Here is an 18,695-nt window from a genome sequence, read left to right as displayed (position 1 = left end):
CACCCGCACCCCTCCCACACCCCCCCCCCCCGTCCTCACCAGAGTCTCCACCACACTGGGCACCAGGGCGGCGAGGAGTCCAGCCGGGGCTCGCAGGACCTCAGTGGAGAACCTCAGCGCCCGGCGGAGGATCCGACGCAGAACCAACCTGTGGGCAGGACCAGGAATCCGTCAGGGTCGCCCAGTGTCCACCACCCCAGCACTCTGCCCTGTTCCAACACGCGACCCCCACACCGCACCCTCTAAATGTTCTTTAGCCACGGCTTCCACCATTTTCCCCATTGCCGATGTTAATCTATCTGCTGGAGGAACTCAGTGGGTCAAGTAGCCTCTGTGGGAGGAAAGGAATTGTCGACATTTCAGGTTGAGACCCTGCATCGGGACTGGTGCCAGGTTTGACCCCAAATGTTGGCAATCCTTTCCCCCCCCCACAGACGCTGTCCGACCCACTGAGCCCTCCAGCAGATCGTTTGTTGCTCCAGATCCCGGCGTCTGCAGCCCCTGGTGTCACCGACGTTCATCTAACCAGCCTGTAGTTTCCCACTTGGTTTTTGAATAAAAGGATTGCATTTCCTATTTTCCAGACTAATGGAGCCTTCCCCAAATCCAGGGAATCTTGGAAAGCTGAAACCATCGCGACAGCGATCTCACCAGCCACGTCATTTAAGTCTGTCGGGACCCGGAGACTCAACAGCTGTCGGCTCCAACACTGCTCAGCAGACAAGGTGCTCGGTTACTGCTTTCCCCCAGGGTAGGGGGCAGAGGTTCAGGGTGAGAGGGACTTAAAAGGGACCAGAGGAGCAACTTTTCCACACAGAGGGTGGTGAGTATATGAAACGAGCTGCCGGAAGTGGCACATTTCCTCCTCTATCCCTGATCGGTCCTACCCTCACTCGAGTCATCCTCCTGTTCTTCACACACGAGTAGAATGTCTTGGGTTTTCCCTAATCCTACTCACTAGGTCATAGAGCGTTTCAGGGGTGTTTTCTTGGGAAGAGAGCAGGCTGCACTGAACCTGGTTTGTACAGAGATAAGGGATTGCATGCGGTGAAGGCGTCTCTGAGTTGCTGCAATCACGTGACAGAACTTTGCATTGTATTTGAGGGAGAGAGGAACATGTCCAATGCTAGGATTTTAAACTTGGCTGTGTGGATTCACAATTGGCTGGCCCATAGAAGGCAAAGGGTGGTGGTAGATGGTGCGTATTCTGCATGGAGGTCGGTGACCAGTGGTGTTCCGCAGGGATCTGTTCTGGGACCCCTGCTCTTTGTGATTTTATGATTTGGATGAGGATGTGGAAGGGTGGGTTAGTAAGTTTGCTGATGATACAAAGGTTGGTGGTGGTGTGGATAGTGTAGAAGGTTACTGTAGGACATTGACAGGATGCAGAGCTGGGCTGAGAAGCGGCAGATGGAGTTCAACCTGGAAAAGTGTGAAGTGATTCACTTTGGAAGATCGAATTTGAAGGCAGAATACGAGGTTAATGGCAGGACTCTTAGCAGTGTGGAGGAACAGTGGGATCTTAGGGTCCACGTCCACAGATCCCTCAAGGTTGCCACACAGATTGATAGGGTTGTTAAGAAGGCATATGGAGTGTTGGCCTTCATTAGTCGGGGGATTGAGTTCAAGAGCTGAAAGGTGACGTTGCAGCTCTAGAGATCTCTGGTTAGACCACACTTGGAGTATTGTGTTCAGTTCTGGTCACCTCATTATAGGAAGGATGTGGAAGCTTTAGAGAGGGTGCAGAGGAGATTTACCAGGATGCTGCCTGGGTTGGAGAGCATGTCTTATGAGGATAGGTTGAGTGAGCTCGGGCTTTTCTCTTTGGAGAGGAGGAGGATGAGAGGTGATTCGATAGAGGTGTACAAGATGATAAGAGGCATAGATTGTGTAGACAGTCAGAGACTTTTCCCCAGGGCGGCAATGGCTAATGCCAGGGGGCATAATTTTGAGGTGATTGGAGGAAAGTACAGGGGAGACACCAGGGACTGCAGATGCTGGAACCTGGAGCAACAATCTGCTGGAGGAACTCAGCGGCTCGAGCAGCGTCTGTGGGGGAAAGGAATTGTCGACGTTTCAGGTACCTGATGCAGGGTATTGACCCAAAGTGTCATCAATTCCTTTGCCCCCCACAGACGCTGCTCGACCCGCTGAGTTCCTCCAGCAGCTCGCTTGCTGCCGACAATAAACTCGACTTGACCAGCAGTGTGGGAGCCCCTTCACCAGAGGTGGTTCAAGGCAGCAGCTCAGTTCCACCTTCTCGGGTGATAAATGTTGGCTCTGCCCACAATACCCAGATGCTGAAGACGGTTTAACAGAACAGTACAGCACAGGAACAGGCCCTTCAGCCCACCATGTCTGTGCCAAACTAATTAAACACCTAACTAAACTAATCCCTCCTGCCTACGCGTGCTTGTATACCTCCACTCCCTGCACATTCTTGTGCCTATCAAAGAGCCTCTTCAACACCTCTGTCGTATCTGCCTCCACCGCCACCCCTGGCAGCACATTCCAGGCACCCACCGCTCTCTGTGTAAAAACACTTGCCCCGCACATCTCCTTTGAACTTACTCCCTCTCGTTTTAAATGCATGTCCTCTGGTATTAGACCCTGGGAAAAAGATACCGGCTGTCTACTCTATCTAAGTCTCTCATAATCTTATAAACTTTTATCAGATTGAAGTCCCCTCAGCCTCCGCCGCTCCAGAGGAAACAATCCAAGTTTGTCCAACCTCTCCTTGTAGCTCATGCCCTCTAATCCAGGCAGCGTCCTGGTGAGTCTCTCCCGCGCCCTCTCACACCAGTCCTCATCAAGGGCTCAGCGGTGGAAAGGGGGAGCAGCTTCAAATTCCTGAGCGTCAACATCTCGGAGGACCTCTCCTGGCCCCAACACATTGATGCAGTCACGAAGGAGGCATGCTAGCAGCTCTACTTCAGGAGTTGGAGGAGATTTGTGTGTCATCAAAGACTCTTGCAAATTCCTACAGCTGTCCGGCAGACTGGTTGCTTCACTGCCTGGTACGGAGGCTCCAATGCACAGGATTGCAAGAGGCTGCAGAGGGTTGCAGACTCAGCCAGCTCCATCATGGGCACAACCCTCCCCACCATCGAGGACATCTTCAAGAGGCGGTGCCTCAAGAAGGCGGCATCTATCATTAAGGACCCTCACCACCCAGGACCTGCCCTCTTCTCGTTACTACCATCGGGGAGGAGGTACAGGAGCCTGAAGACCCACACTCAATGATTCAGGAACAGCTTCTTCCCCTCCACCATCAGATTTCTGAACGGTCCATGAACCCAACCTCGTGGGCCGCCTGCCTGCCCCTCTTCCGGGCTTACATCTTCGCCCGAGTGTCCTTGGGGAGGGAGCACACGGTGTCCATGGGCACCCTGGGTGAATTCCGCCATCGGTGGGACCCCCGGGGATCGCACGTGTCGTGGATGGTGTGAATGGTATTTTGATCTGAAGTAGTGCATTTTGTGGTAGTGTAGTTAGCGTTCTCTGATGTAGTTCTGCGTCTGTGTAGTTCTTTTTGCTGCAGTGATTACTGTACTAGTTGCCGTAGTTTTTGACTCTGACATTTTGTGGTGTTTTTCGTGAATAAACTTTTCTATATATTTTAAAATGTACACTACTTCATTATTCCTTTTCTTTCTGCACTATTTAGTTATTTTTGTAATCTATAGTAACTTCGCACTGTTCTGCTGCCGCCAAACAACAAACTTGATGTCATTGACGTCAGTGATAATAGACCTGATCCTGCCTTTCCCACGCCTCCATCCTGTAACGGGGTGCCCAGATTGAATGCAATACCCCAGACACGGCCCGACTTTTACAAAGCTGCAGCCTCACGTAACTCCCGCCTGCACCAATGAACAGCATCTCCATGTCCACACGTTAACCCACCAGGGGCCCTCGACCCACAATTCGAGCCCTCCCCTCGCTAACCAAGGTAACGCCCACCCCCCAGCCTCCCTACACCCGTTACCCGTTCCCCATGGCAGACACTCACGGAGCACCGGACATCCCTGGGTACAGCCCGTCAGCGATGCAGACGGTCAGTGCGCGGGCGTGGTCAGCCAGCACGCGGTATGCCATGTCCACATAGGCGGCCTCGCTCGACCCCACCAGCCCACCGTAGCGAGGAGCCCCCGACCCCTGGAAGAAGAAAGAGCGTGTCCCATCAGCTGGTCCCGCAGACACACCCGCGCTCTCCCTCGGAGGTTCCCTCCCCAGGCTCCCCCCTGCCCACACCACCCCTCCTCCTCCACCCTGGCCTCCCCATTAACCCTCCAGCGGTGGTTGGAGCGGCCCCTGCCCTCACCCGGTGAATGGCGTCCAGAATGGGGGCGAAGAGGTCAGTGTCGTAGTTGGAGGTGGTCCCCTGGAGAACCGCCACCAGTCGCTCCAGGCCCATCCCGGTGTCAACGCTGTGCTGGGGCAGAGGCTGCAGGCTCGAGTCCACTTCCCTGAGGGGCAGAGACAGCGAGTGAGGCTCCTGTACCCCGTCCCGTCACACAGAGTGAGGCTCCCTCCACACCGTCCCATCACACACTCCCAGGGCAGTGATAGCAGGGGTAGGGCTGGACGTGTACGGTCCTTGGAGAAAGGCTGGTGACAGGGAAATGCCCCTCTCGTTCACCATCCTGCTGTCAGAGAGGGGCAGTCTCCCTCTGCAGCACTGACTACAAGGTCGTTACCCATGTTCCGTGTTTACATGGAGTGCGAGAAGTTGTAGCCCCTCTACGTACTTGAAGGGGCTCCTGGGTGCAGCTCAGCCCCACTGTAGAGGCTGGTGTGGGAGTGGGGGGGAAAGGAGGGACCTCCACGTTGATCTGCTCCTGGCCATTCACAGGCCCAGGCAGTGAGCCGACCACTGCCCACCCCTCTTCCCAGGGTACGTCTGTGCCCGGGTGTCCCTGCAGGGGTGCAGATGGTATCCACTGGCTCTCTGGAGGCTTTCCGGGCCTGGTGGGAGTCATGGAGCTGGGGAGCATCCCAGACAGTGAGGATGCTGCTGACAGTGGGGTCACAGGTAGACGGGGTGGTGAAGAAGGTGTTTGGCTCGCTGGCCTTCATCAGTCAGGGCACTGAGTACAGGAGTTGGGAGGCCGTGATGCAGTTGTACAGGATGCTGGTGAGCCTGCACTTGGAGTGTTGTGTTCAGTTCTGGTCGCCCTGCTGTAGGAAGGTTGCCATTAAACTGGAAAGAGCGCAGAGGAGGTCTACAAGGTAGTTGCCCAGACTCAAGGGCCAGTTATAGGGGGAGGTTGAGCAGGTTGGGACTTCATCCCTTGGACTGCAGGAGGCTGAGGGGTATAAAGTCACGAGGGGCGTAGATAGAGTGAATGCACTCAGTCCTTTCCCCACAGTTGGGGAATCATGGTTGAAGGTTGAGGCTGAGAGGGGAAAGATATGAAAGGAAGCCGAGGGGCAATATGATAGAGGTTTACAAAATGATGAGGGGCATAGACAGAGTTAATGCAAGTAGGCTCCTTCCACCTAGATTAGGAGAGATAAGTACGAGAGGACATGGCTTTAGGGTGAAAGGGGAAAGGTTTAGGGGGAACATTAGAGGGAACTTCACTCAAAGAGTGGTGGGAGTGTGGAACGGGCTGCCATCTGATGTGGTAAATGCGGGCTCGCTCTTAACTTTTAAGAGTAAATTGGATAGATACATGGACGAGAGAGATCTGGAGGGGTATGGGCTGGGGGCAGGTAAATGGGACTAGCCGAATAATGTTTTGGCACAGACTAGAAGGGCCAAATGGCCTGTTTTCTGTGCTGTAGTTTTCTATGGTTCTATGGCAACTTTTTCACCCGGGGGGTGGTCTGTATATGGAATGAGCTGCCAGAGGAAGTGGGTGAGGCAGGTACAGTAACAACATTTAAAAGGTACTTGGACAGGTAACACGGATATTTGAGTCACAGAGCAATACAGCAAGGATACAGGCCTTTCGGCCCAACCAGTCCATGCCAACCACGGTGCCCACCCAGCTAGTCCCAATTTCATGCATTCGGCCCATATCCCTCCAAGTCCCGCCCCTCCATGTACCTATCCCAGAGCTTCTTAAATGATACTATTGTACCTGCCTCACCCACTCCCTCTGGCAGCTCATTCCATACACTCACCACTCTCTGCGTGAAAACATTGCCCCTCAGGTCCCTTTTAAATCTTCCCCCTCTCACCCTAAATCTATGTCCCCTTGTTTTGGACTCCCCTACCCTGGGGCACAGACTGTTACCGTCCACCTATCTCTGCCTCTCATGATTTTATAAACCTCCATAAGGTCACCCCTCACTCTCCCACGTTCCAAGGAATAAGGTCCCAGCCTGTCCAACCTTTCCCTGTGACTCAGGCCCTTGAGTCCTGGCAACATCCCCGTGATAGGAATAGGACAGGAAAGGTTCAGAGGGATATGGGACAAACGGGGGCAAATGGGACTAACTTAGGTGGGGATCTTGGTCGGCATGGACCAGTTGGGCCGAAGGGCCTGTTCCCGTGCTGTGCGACTCTGTGACACCTGGAAAGATTTTTTGTTAATGGCAGAGCAAAGGCCCACACAGCCAGCAGCCGGGGAAGGAAACCAGAACATCTTAGGACACAGCTCTGAGTGTGTCCCCCCTCCACCCCCCCCCCCCACCCTCCCACAGTGGTCCCTCCACCCCACCCTCAACGCTCCCTCTCTCCCTCCCTCCTGCAGCTCTCCCTCTACCCCTCCCTCAATGCTCCCTCCCTCCCCACCTCCTTCCCCCCCGCCGGCACTCCCCCCCTGTGGTACTGCATGAAGACCAGGTTCCAGAGCTCCACCACGGCTGGGTTGCCGGTGTTGACCTGGGCGGCTGCTCCCTGCCCCAGGCCGTGGTCGTAGTGGATCTCGGTGCAGGGTCCGCAGGGTCCTGTTTCCCCCATCTCCCAGAAGTTGCTGCTCAGCCCGAAGGGCAGCACTCGGTCCGGGGGCAGTCTGCAACAAGAGGGGGGGGGGGGTCAGCTCAGAGGGGTCTGGGGGGGCAGGCTGCGACACCGAGGGAGCGGGGGTCAGTTCAGGGGGTCCAGGGGAAGGCTGCAATACCGAGGGAGCGGGGGTCAACTTGGAAGGTCCAGGTGGGCAGGCTGCGACACCAAGGGAGTAGGGGTCAATTCGGGTGGTCCAGGGGGTGTCCGGAGGCAGGCTGCGACACCGAGGGAGCGGGGGTCAGTTCAGGGTGTCCGGGGGCAGGAGCGGCGGGACGTGGGGGCAGACCCCAGGACCCCCTGCCCGAGTGTGGGAGGGGCGGTGCTGAGGGAGTGTCGCACTGTGGGAGGGGCAGCACTCACAGACCCCCGTGCACTAACCCCAGGCTGAGCCAGACGTCTCGCGTCTCCTCGTCAGCCGCCAGCCCAGCCACTGCGTCCCCCCCGAAGTAGGTGACGTACAGCCGGTCGCGGGGGATCCCGTACACGTCCGTCAGCAGCTCCCACGCCATGGAGCACGCCTCCTCCTGCAGCCGTGGTGGGGGGTGAAGGGGGGGCATCGTCACTGCTGCTGCTCCCTGTACCCACCCCCACCGACGGAACCCCAGACACTCCCCCCTCCCCCTCCGCCCCCCCACCGAGGGAACCCCAGACACTCCCCCCTCCCAGCGAGGGAACCCCAGACACTCCCCCCTCCCCCTCTGCCCCCCCCACCGAGGGAACCCCAGACACTCCCCCCTCCCCCTCCGCCCCCCCACCGAGGGAACCCCAGACACTCCCCCCTCCCACCGAGGGAACCCCAGACACCCCCCCCTCCCCTCCCCCACCGAGGGAACCCCAGACACTCCCCCCCCCAGCGAGGGAACCCCAGACACTCCCCCCTCCCCCTCCGCCCCCCCACCATGGGAACCCCAGACACCCCACCCCAGCACTAAAACATCCACACCCTGCCCCCACCCCCTCCCCGCCCAGCCCAGAGGGAGTAATCCGCCCCCATGCTGAGAGGGGCCCTGAACCCCACCCCAGAGACATTGGACCCCAGAATCCTCCCTCGACCCACTCCCCCCCGCCTCCACTCCCTCCTGCGCCCCTCCACCCCTCCCTCTCAATCCAGACAACGGACCAATATTAAACTGTGACGCCTTCCTTAGTCAACCAGCCCCACTGTTACTCACACAGCTGTGGCTATGGTGGGGCAAGTATCTTCGGTGGGGGGAAGCATTGCAATTGGATCAGCCCCTCCCCTCTCGCCCGTCCCCCAGAGCCCTCCCCACGCCACCCACCTCCAGCCCCCTCCCTCCCCAAGCCTCCCCCATCCACACCTCCAGCCCCCTCCCTTTCCCCCTTCCCTAGAGGCCTCCCCCCACCTCCAGCCCCCTCCCTCCCTGAGCCTCCCGCACCCACACCACCTCCAGCTCTCTCCACCTCCCCCCAGATCCCCCCCCCACCCATCACCAGCCCCCTCCCTCACACCCCCTCACCCTCCCCTCCTCCCACCTTGAAGAAGTCCCCGAAGGACCAGTTGCCGAGCATCTCGAAGAAGGTGTGGTGGTGGAGGTCGCGGCCCACGTCGTCCAGGTCGTTGTGTTTGCCGCCGGCACGCAGGCATTTCTGGCTGTTGACCACCCGCTGGTAGCCGGCCATCTCACTGCGGGGGTCCACACTGCCCAGGATCAGGGGCTTAAACTGTGCAGGATGGGACGGCCTGTTACAGTCGGAGAGGCTACACCTGGACCACTGCATCCCCCCACCCCACCCGGGGAGGGGCATCCAAAGCCATGGGGCATAGGTTTGAGGAGTTCTGGTCACCACACTACAGGAGGGACGTGATTACACTGCAGAGGGGGGCAGGAAAGATTCCCGGGGATGTTGCCAGGACCGGAGGCCTGGAGTTACAAGGAGGGGCCGGGACTGTTTTCCCCAGAGCGCAGGAGGCTGAGGGATGACCTTATGGAGGTTTATAAACTCATGAGGGGCAGAGATAGGGCAGACAGGCAGGGTCCGTTTCTCATGGGAGGGGTGTCTAAAACCAGAGTCACCCGCCCTGCTGTTGCTGGGGTGGGGCAGGGCGGGGTGAGAGGGAGAAAGTTTAAAGGGAACCCAAGGGTCAGATTTTTCACCCATGAAGTGGTCAGTATCCGGAAGGAGCTGCCAGATGCGGTGATGAGGAAGCAGCAACACTGACAGCATTTGGGAGACATCGGGAAGGGCACTCGAATGAGCAGAGCGTAGGCTTACACAGCACACTCAGCTCACATCACTCACTTTTTAAGGCGAGAGGGGGTAGGTTCAGAACAGACTTGAGGGGTAAGTTTTTAACTCAGAGAGTGGTGGGTGCCTGGAATGCGTTGCCTGATAGGGTGGTGGAGGCAAATTCATCGGGGGCTTTTAAGAGGGGCTTGGATGGGCACATGAATGAGAGGAAAATGGAGGGAGATGGGCATTCTGTAGGTAGGAGGGATTAGCTATGTTGGCACAACATTGTGGGCCGAAGGGCCTGTTCTGTGCTGTACTGTTATAAAGAAAAAGTAATACAGGAGCCTGAGGGCACATACCACCAGGCTCAAGGACAGCTTCTACCCCACTGTGATAAGACTATTGAACGGTTCCCTTATACAATGAGATGGACTCCGACCTCACAATCTACCTTGTTGTGACCTTGCACCTTATTGCACTGCACTTTCTCTGCAGCTGTGACACTTTACTCTGTACTGTTATTGTTTTTACCTGTACTGCATCAATGCACTCTGTACTGACCCAATGTAACTGCACTGTGTAATGAATTGACCTGTACGATCGGTATGCAGGACGTTTTTCCACTGTATGTCAGTACAAGTGACAATAATACACCAGTACCCTTTAAATCTGCCCCCCCCCTCACCTTAAACCTGTGCCCTCTGGTTTTAGACTCCCCGACCCTGGGGAACAGACTGAACCATCCACCCTATCTCTGCCCCTCATGACTTATAAACCTCTATAAGGTCACCCCTCAGCCTCCTTCACTCCAGGGAAAACAGTCCCAGCCTGTCCAGTGTCTCCTTATAAATAGCTTTCTTCATTAGTCACATGTACATTGAAACACACAGTGAAATGCATCTTTTGCGTAGAGTGTTCTGGGGGCAGCCCGCAAGTGTCGCCACGCTTCCGGCGCCAACATAGCGTGCCCACAACTTCCTAACCCGTTCGTCTTTGGAATGTGGGAGGAAACCAGAGCACCCGGAGGAAACCCACGCAGACACAGGGAGAAGGTACAAACTCCTTACAGACAGTGACCGGAATTGAACCCGGGTCACTGGCGCTGTAATAGCGTTACGCTAACCACTACACTACCGTGCCTGTAACCCAAGCCCTCCAGTCCCGGCAACATCCCTGTGAATCTGTTCTGCACACTCTCCAGTTTGGTGACATCCTTCCTGAAACTGGGCAACCAGAACTGCACACAGTATTCTAAGTGCGGTCTTCCCAATGTCTTGTACAGTTTGAACATGGAGCATAGAACAGTACAACACAAGGACAGGCCCTTCAGCCCACGACGTTGTGCTGAACTAATTAAGCTAATGACACCTAAGTAAACTAACCTCTGCTGCCTGCACATGGTCCATTCCCTGCACATTCATAGGCCTGTCTAACAGCCTCTTAAATGCCTCTATCGTATCTGCCTCCACCCCCACCCCTGGCAGCACATTCCAGGCACCCACCGCTCTGTGTGTAAAAACACTTGCCCCACACATCTCCTTTGAACTTACCCCCTCTCGCCTTAAATGCACGCCCTCTGGTATTAGACCCTGGGAAAAAGATACAGGCTGTCTACTCTAGGCCTCTGTTGTAACATGATGTCCCAAATCTTGTACTCAGTGCCTTGTCTGATCAAGGCGAGCGTGCCAAACACCATTCCGTCTACCACTCTCTGGGAACCATGTACCTGTAACTCTAGGTCTCTCTGTTCTATAACACACCCCAGGGGAAATAAACAATGTGCTGCAGGGAAGGAATTGCTGTTTGGAGTTGAAAGCCTGATGCAGCTCGACCTGCTGAGTTCCTCCAGTAGAGTGTGTGTTGCCGCTGACCCCAGCATCTGCCCTCTCGTGTCAACACTCCACAGAGCCCTGTCATTTACTCTGCAAGTCCTGTCCTGGTTTAACTTCCCAAAATGCATCACTTTACATTGTCTAATTAAACTTCATCTGCCATTCCTTTGCCCACTTTCCCAGTAGATCTCGATCCTGTTGTAATCTTAGACAACCTTCTTCACTGTCCACCACACTGCCAATTTTGGTGTTGCCTGCAAACTCACTAACCACACCACCTACATTCTCATCCGAATAGTTACTATAGATGACAAACAACAGAGGCCCCAGCACCGATCCCTGCGGCACCCTGCTGCTCACAGGTCTCCGGTCTGATAAACACCCCTCCACTACCGCCCTCCGTCTCCTTCCACCAAACCAATTCTGTATCCAGTTCACCAGCTCACCCTGGATCCCATGTGATCTCACCTTCCGGACCAGCCTGCCACAGTCACAGGCCTTGCTAAATTCCACGTAGACAACACCTACTGCCCTGCCCTCATCAATCTCCTTGGTCACCTCTTCAAAAAACTGAATCAAATCTGGAGATGCAATTTCCCCCACACAAAGCCACGCTGACTGTCCCTAAAGAGTCCTTGCCTCTCCAGTTAGATCACATAGATCCTGTCCCTCAGAATCCCCTCCAGTAACTTTCCCACCACTGATGTTGGGCTCACCGGCCTGTAGTCACTTGGCTCGTCCTTGCAGCCCGTCTTAAATAAAGACACAACATTAGCCACCCTCCAGTCTCCCGGTGCCTCACCTGTGGCCAACGATAACAGGGATATGGAATTAATGCAGCAAGTAGGATGCATGTAGAAAGGCACGATGGTTGGCATAGAAACGATGGGCCGAAGGGCCGGTTTCTGAGCTGTACAGCTATTGCACCAAGACTCAAGAGGCACCTTTACTTTATCACCTCCCTCATCTCCACCCCCTGCCCCCCTCAACCCCTGCCCCCTCACCCACTCCCCTCCCACCCCTCCCCCCACTCCCCTGCCCTCACTCCCGCCCTACCACTCACCCCCTCCCCACCCACCCCTCCCCACCTCCTCCCTCCCCTCACCCCCTCCCTCCCTCCTCCCCTCACCCCCCCTCCCTCCTCCCTCCTCCCCTCACCCCCTCCCTCCCTCCTCCCCTCACCCCCTCACCCCCTATCTCCTCACCCCCTCCCTCCCTCCTCCCCTCACCCCCTCCCTCCTCACCCCCTCCCTCCCTCCTCCCCCCCTCCTTCCTCCGTCACCCCCTCCCCTCACCCCCTCCCTCCTCACCCCCTCCCTCCCTCCTCCCCCCCTCCTTCCTCCCCTCACCCCCTCCCCCCTCCCTCCTCACCCCCTCCCTCCCTCCTCCCCTCACCCCCCCCTCCTCACCTCCTCCCTCCCTCCTCCCCCCCCTTCCTCCCCTCACCCCCTCCCTCCCTCCCAACTCCTCCCTCCCCATCCCTCCCCTCCCTCCCCCCCTCCCCATCACCCCCTCCTCCCCAACTCCACCTCCCCCCTCACCCCTCCCTCCCTCCTCCCCTCACCCCTCCCTCCCCTCCCACCTCCGCCCTCCCCTCCCTCCTCACACCCCCTCCCTCCCCCCTCTCACACCCCCTCCCTACCCTCCCCCCTCACCCCCTCCCCCCCTCACACCCCCCCTCCCTCCCCTCCCTCCCTCACACCCACTCCCTCCCTCCCCTCCCTCCCCCCCTCACACCACCCTCCCTCCCTCCCTCCTCACACCACCCTCCCTCCCTCCCCCCTCCCCACTCACAACCCCCTCCCTCCCTCACACCCCTCTCCCTCCCTCCCCCTCAACCCCTCCCTCCCTCCCCCCTCACACCCCTCCCTCCCTCCCTCACACCCCTCCCTCACTCACACCCCTCACGACCCCCTCCCTCCTCCCCCCCTCAGCACCCCCTCCCTCCCTCACACCCCCTACTCCCTCCCCCCTCACGACCCCCTCCCTCCCTCACACCCTCTCCCTCCCTCCCCCTCACACCCCCTCCCCTCCCTCACACCCCTCTACCCTCCCTCCCCCCCCCTCACAGACCCGCTCCCTCCCTCCCCCCTCCTCACACCCCTCGTCCCTCCCTCCTCACACCCCTCTCCCTCCCTCCCCCCTCACACCCTCTCCCCTCCCTCCCCCCTCACAACCCCTCTCCCTCCCTCCCTCCCCCCTCACACCCCCTCCTCCCTCCCCCTCACCCCCTCCCCCCCCAACCACCTCCCCCCCTCACACCCCCTCCCTCCCTCCCCCCCATCACACCCCTCCCTCCCTCACACCCCCTCCCTCCCTCCCCCCCTCACACCCTCCCCCTCACACCCCCTCACACACCCCTCCCCCCTCACACCTCCTCCCTCCCTCCCCCCTCACACCCCCTCCCTCCCCCCCTCACACCCCCTCCCTCCCTCCCCCCCTCACACCCCCTCCCTCCCTCCCTCTCCCTCCCTCCCCCCCTCTCCCGCCCTCCCCCCTCAACACCCCTCTCCCTCCCTCCCCCCTCACACCCCTCTCCCTCCCTCCCCCCTACACACCCCTCTCCCTCCCTCCCCCCTCACAACCCCTCTCCTCCCTCCCCCCTCACACCCCTCTCCATCCTCCCCCTCACACCCCTCTCCCTCCCTCCCCCTCTCACCCCTCTCCCTCCCTCCCCCTCACACCCCTCTCCCTCCCTCCCTCCCCCTCACACCCCTCTCCCTCCCTCCCCCCTCACACCCCTCTCCCTCCCTCCCCCCTCACACCCCTCTCCCTCCCTCCCTCACACACCCTCTCCCTCCCTCCCCCTCACACCCCTCTCCCTGCCTCCTCACACCCCTCTCCCTCCCTCCTCACACCCCTCTCCCTCCCTCCCCCTCACACCCCTCTCCCTCCCTCCCCCTCAAACCCCCTCTCCCTCCTCCCCCTCACACTCCATCCCTCCCCCCCTCCCTCCCCTCCCCCTCCCCCCCTCCCCCTCCCTCCCCCTCCCCCCTCCCTCCCCCCCCCTCCCCCCCCTCCCCCCCTCCCTCCCCCTCTCCCTCCCCCTCCCCTCCCCCTCACACCCCTCTCCCTCCCTCCACTCCCCCTCCCCTCCCCCTCCCCCTCCCCCTCACACCCTCTCCCTCCCTCCCTCCCCCCTCACACCCCTCTCCCTCCCATCCCCCCTCACACCCCTCTCCCTCCCTCCCCCCTCACACGCCCTCTCTCCTCCCTCCCCCCTCACACCCCTCTCCCTCCCTCCACCCCTCACACCCCTCTCCCTCCCCTCCCTCCCTCACACCCCTCTCCCTCCCTCCCTCCCCCCTCATCACCCCCCCTCCCTCCCTCCCTCCCCCCTCACACCCCTCTCCCTCCCCTCCCCCCTCACACCCCTCTCCCTCCCTCCCTCCCCCTCACACCCCTCTCCCTCCCTCCCTCCCCCTCACAACCTCCCTCCCTCTCCCTCCCTCCCTCCCGCCCCCCTCACACCCCTCTCCCTCCCTCCCTCCCTCCCCCTCACACCCCTCTCCCTCCGCCCTCCCCTCACACCCCTCTCCCTCCCTCCCCCCTCACACCCCTCTCCTCCCTCCCCCCTCACACCCCTCTCCCTCCCTCCCCCCTCACACCCCTCTCCCTCCCTCCCCCTCACACCCCTCTCCCTCCCTCCCCCTCACACCCATCTCCCTCCCCTCCCCCTCACACCCCTCTCCCTCCCTCCCCCCTCACACCCTCTCCCTCCTCCCTCCCCACCTCACACCCCTCTCCCTCCTCCCCCCTCACACCCCTCTTCCGCTCCCTCCCCCTCACACCCCTCTCCCTCCCTCCCCCTCACACCCCTCTCCCTCCCTCCCCCCTCACACCCCTCTCCCTCCCTCCCCCCTCACCACCCCTCATCCCTCCTCCCCCCTCACACCCCTCTCCCTCCCTCCCCCCTCACACCCCTCTCCCTCCCTCCCCCCTCACACCCTCTCCCTCCCTCCTCACACCCCTCTCCCTCCCCCTCAACCCCTCTCCCTCCCTCCCCCTCACACCCCTCTCCCTCCCTCCCCCTCACACCCCTCTCCCTCCCTCCCCCCTCCCTCCCTCCCCCCCTCCCTCCCTCCCCCTCCCCCCTCCCTCCCCTCCCCCTCCCCCCTCCCTCCCCCTCCCCCCTCTCCCTCCCCCTCCCCCTCACACCCCTCTCCCTCCCTCCCTCCCCCCCTCACACCCCCTCTCCCTCCCTCCCTCCCCCCTCACACCCCTCTCCCTCCCTCCCCCCCCTCACACCCCTCTCCCTCCCTCCCCCCTCACACCCCTCTCCCTCCCTCCCCCCTCACACCCCTCTCCCTCCCTCCCCCCCTCACACCCCTCTCCCTCCCTCCCTCCCCCCTCACACCCCTCTCCCTCCCCCCCTCACCCCCCTCTCCCTCCCTCCCTCCCCCCTCACACCCCTCTCCCTCCCTCCCTCCCTCCCCCCTCACACCCCTCTCCCTCCCTCCCCACCTCCCCCCCAACCACCTCCCCACCCCCCCTCCCTCACCCTCCCTCACCCTCCCTCCCCACCTCCCCCCCAACCACCTCCCCACCCCCCCTCCCTCACCTGGTTCATCCCCGCGTTGACGAACAGGAGGCTGGGGTCAGCCCGGGGGGTGACGGGGGCCGAGCGGACCTCCCGGTGCCGCTGCCGCTCCCTGAAGAAGCGGAGGAAGGAGCGGCGGACGCTGCGGGCGCTCGGACCCCCTCCCCCGGCGGCGGGCGACCCCCGGGCCGGACCCCCTCCCCCGGCGGCGGGCGACCCCCGGGCCGGACCCCCTCCCCCGGGGGGGCGGAAACCCCGGGCCCGGAGCGCCGACAGCAGCCGCACGGGCGCCGCCATCTTTGATACTGGCGGAACAACGACGCGACGGAGGGGAAAGAGGGGCCGCCGCCGGCTCCCGCCAGTCCTCCAGGGCAGGCGCCCTCCCGCGGGGCGGCGCGGTCACTGCAGTCAGCGGCGCCCAGGCGGCCGGGCAGCGGGTGGGGAGGGAGACGGGGCGGACTCCCCCCGGGACAGGGCAGGTCGGAGGCACAGGGTGTGAGATACCAACCACCGCAGGCACCGGACGCCAGGAATGGGGGGAGTGGGGCTAAGCGGGAGAACGGATCAGCTCATGATAGAACGGCGGAGCAGGCTCGATGGGCCGAATGGCCGACTTCTGCTCCTCTGCCTCATTGGAAACAAGAGGGTCTGTCCAGCGGGTCTGGCGGCGGCCGTGGAGGGAGATCCCTGCCCTCGCTCTGGGTGTGAGCGCAGGAGGCGGGAGGGGAACCGCCGGAGGGGCAGCAGATGAGACCCGTCAACGGGAGCTGCCCAAACTGCACGAAACTGCAGCCCAGCACATCATGGGAACCAGCCTCCCCTCCATGGACTTTGTCTACACTTCTCACTGCCTTGGTAAAGCAGCCAGCATAATCAAAGACCCCTCCCACCCCGGACATTCTCTCTTCTCCCCCCCTCCCATTGGGCAGAAGAGACAGAAGTCCAAAAGTACATACCACCAGGCTCGAGGACAGCTTCTATCCCACTGTTATAAGACTATTGAACAGTCCCCAGTACAATAAGATGGGCTCTTGACCTCACAATCTACCTCATCGTGGCCCTTGCACCTTATTGTCTGCCTGCACTGCACTCTCTCTGTAACTGTAACACTTTACTCTGCATTCTGTTATTGTTTCCCCTTGTACTACCTCAATGCACTGATGTGATGAAATGACCCGTATGGATGGCATGCAAAACAAAGATTTTCACTGGACCTCAGTACACGCGGCAATAATAAACCAATCGCCAACTATAGGAAAGGACAATGCACAGGTCAGGGAAAAATCTGAAGCTCGTGTAGAAAGTCTGGTCATCGGGGGATTCGGGGTTCATACTGTGGTCTCCTCTACACTCCAGACACCAAACGTAGATTGGGTTATCACTTTGTGGAGCACCCGTGTTCAGTCTGCACTCCCTCAGTACTACCCCTCCCACAGTGCAGAGCTCCGTCAGTACTGCCCCTCCCACAGTGTGACCCTCCCTCAGTACTACCCCTCCCACAGTGCAGAGCTCCCTCAGTACTACCCCCCCACAGCGTGACTGTCCCTCAGCGCCACCCTTCCCTCAGTGTGACCCCTCCCTCAGTACCATCCCTCCCACAGTGGGACCCTCCCTCAGTACTGCCCCTCCTACAGTGAGACCCTCCCTCAGTACCGCCCCTCCCACCACCATGCCCCTTTTGATGCGGCATCCTGCCCTTTGCTCCTGCTCTCACTAAGAACAGCAACAGAACTTCCGCCTGGCTCTGAGCTCGTGTCCTCGGAGGGCAGTGTTACCCCCAGCTCGGTGAGGTGAGGATTCAGCCCGGGGGTCCCATTCCTCACCCAGGGAGAGCGCCCCCTACTCCACACTCTGCTGGAACTCTCCCCCTTCATGTGCTGCACGGTCTCTGCGTCAGAATTCACTCAGCCAAGGTTGGAATTATTAAAATATGATCACAAAATCCTGCAATCTGGGCTAAAACAGGAGTTAATAAAGTTGAGTTTATTGTCAGATGCACAAGTCCACGTGTGCACGGGTGCAATGCAAAACTTCCCTGCAGCAGCATCACAGGCGCAGAGCATCAGATCAGCAGCATTCACAAGAAAAACACAAACATAAATTATACACAATTTTTACAAGAAACAATGCAATTTGAACAAAGAAACCCATATGTCCATTGTAGTGCAAAGTGATCTGTGACTCCGTGGTCCACTCACCCTCCACACCTATCCCTCTGTGACCCCTGCCCTCACAGTGGGTGTAACACCTGTCCCTACACCTCGTCCCTCACCACCATCCGGGGACCTAAGCAGCCCTTCCAGGTGAGGCAGAGGTTCACATGCACCTCCTCCAACCTCGCCCACTGCATTCGGTGCTCCTGGTGTGGCCTCCTCGACATCGGTGAGACGAGGCGCGGACTGGGCAGACGTTTCGCAGAGCACCTGCATTCTGTCCGCAGTGGCCTGTCCCGAGCTCCCAGTCGCAGACCATTTCAACTCCCCTTCCCGTTCCCACACTGAGCCGTCCACCCTTGACAGGATGAAGCCCAACACAGACCGGAGGAGTAGCACCTTCTATACCCACCTGGGTAGTCTACAACCCAACAACATGAAGATTGAGTTTTCCAGTTTCAGGGATGCCGCGGCCAAGAGATCTCACCGGCGCCTCTACTTCCTCAGGAGGCTAAAGAAATTTGCTTTGTCCCCTTTGACTCTCACCAACTTTTACCAATGCACCACAGAAAGCATCCTGTCTGGATGTATCACGGCTTGGTACGGCAACTGCTCTGCCCAAGACTGCAAGAAGCTGCAGAGAGTTGTGGACACAGCCCAGCGCATCACGCACACCAGTCGCCACCCCTTGGACTCTGTCTTTACCTCTCGTTGCCTTGGTGTAGCAGCAGCATAATCAAAGACCCCACCCGCCCGGGACATTCTCTCTTCTCCCCTCTTCCATCGGGTAGAAGATACAGGAGCCTGAGGACACGTACCACCAGACTCGAGGACACGTACCACCAGACTCAAGGACAGCTTCTACCCCACTGTGATAAGACTATTGAACGATTCCCTTATACAATGAGATGGACTCTGACCTCACGATCTACCTTGTTGTGACCTTGCACCTTATTGCACTGCACTTTCTCTGTAGCTGTGACACTTTACTCTGTACTGTTATTGTTTTTACCTGTACT

The 18,695-nt window shown here is 59.5% G+C and overlaps 1 protein-coding gene across 1 annotated transcript in view; it reads right to left on the bottom strand.

Annotated features, from left to right (window-relative positions):
* aars2 (alanyl-tRNA synthetase 2, mitochondrial (putative)) overlaps positions 1-15,820 on the bottom strand; it is a 31,481-nt gene extending 15,661 nt beyond the window's left edge. Inside the window, exons 1-7 of the mRNA XM_052025466.1 lie at positions 15,545-15,820; positions 8,453-8,641; positions 7,337-7,482; positions 6,777-6,965; positions 4,325-4,472; positions 4,013-4,158; positions 40-148 (exon numbers count right to left, since the gene is read on the bottom strand). Of these exons, the coding sequence (XP_051881426.1) occupies positions 40-148; positions 4,013-4,158; positions 4,325-4,472; positions 6,777-6,965; positions 7,337-7,482; positions 8,453-8,641; positions 15,545-15,820 (1,203 nt within the window). The remainder of the gene's footprint in view (positions 1-39; positions 149-4,012; positions 4,159-4,324; positions 4,473-6,776; positions 6,966-7,336; positions 7,483-8,452; positions 8,642-15,544) is intronic.
* Positions 15,821-18,695: the final 2,875 nt, after the last annotated feature.

The sequence above is a fragment of the Pristis pectinata genome, chromosome 10 (genome assembly GCF_009764475.1).
Source record: "Pristis pectinata isolate sPriPec2 chromosome 10, sPriPec2.1.pri, whole genome shotgun sequence".
NCBI lineage: Eukaryota > Metazoa > Chordata > Chondrichthyes > Rhinopristiformes > Pristidae > Pristis > Pristis pectinata.
The sequence above is the reverse complement of the archived record's forward strand: the minus strand, read 5'-3'. Positions and strand labels throughout refer to the sequence as shown.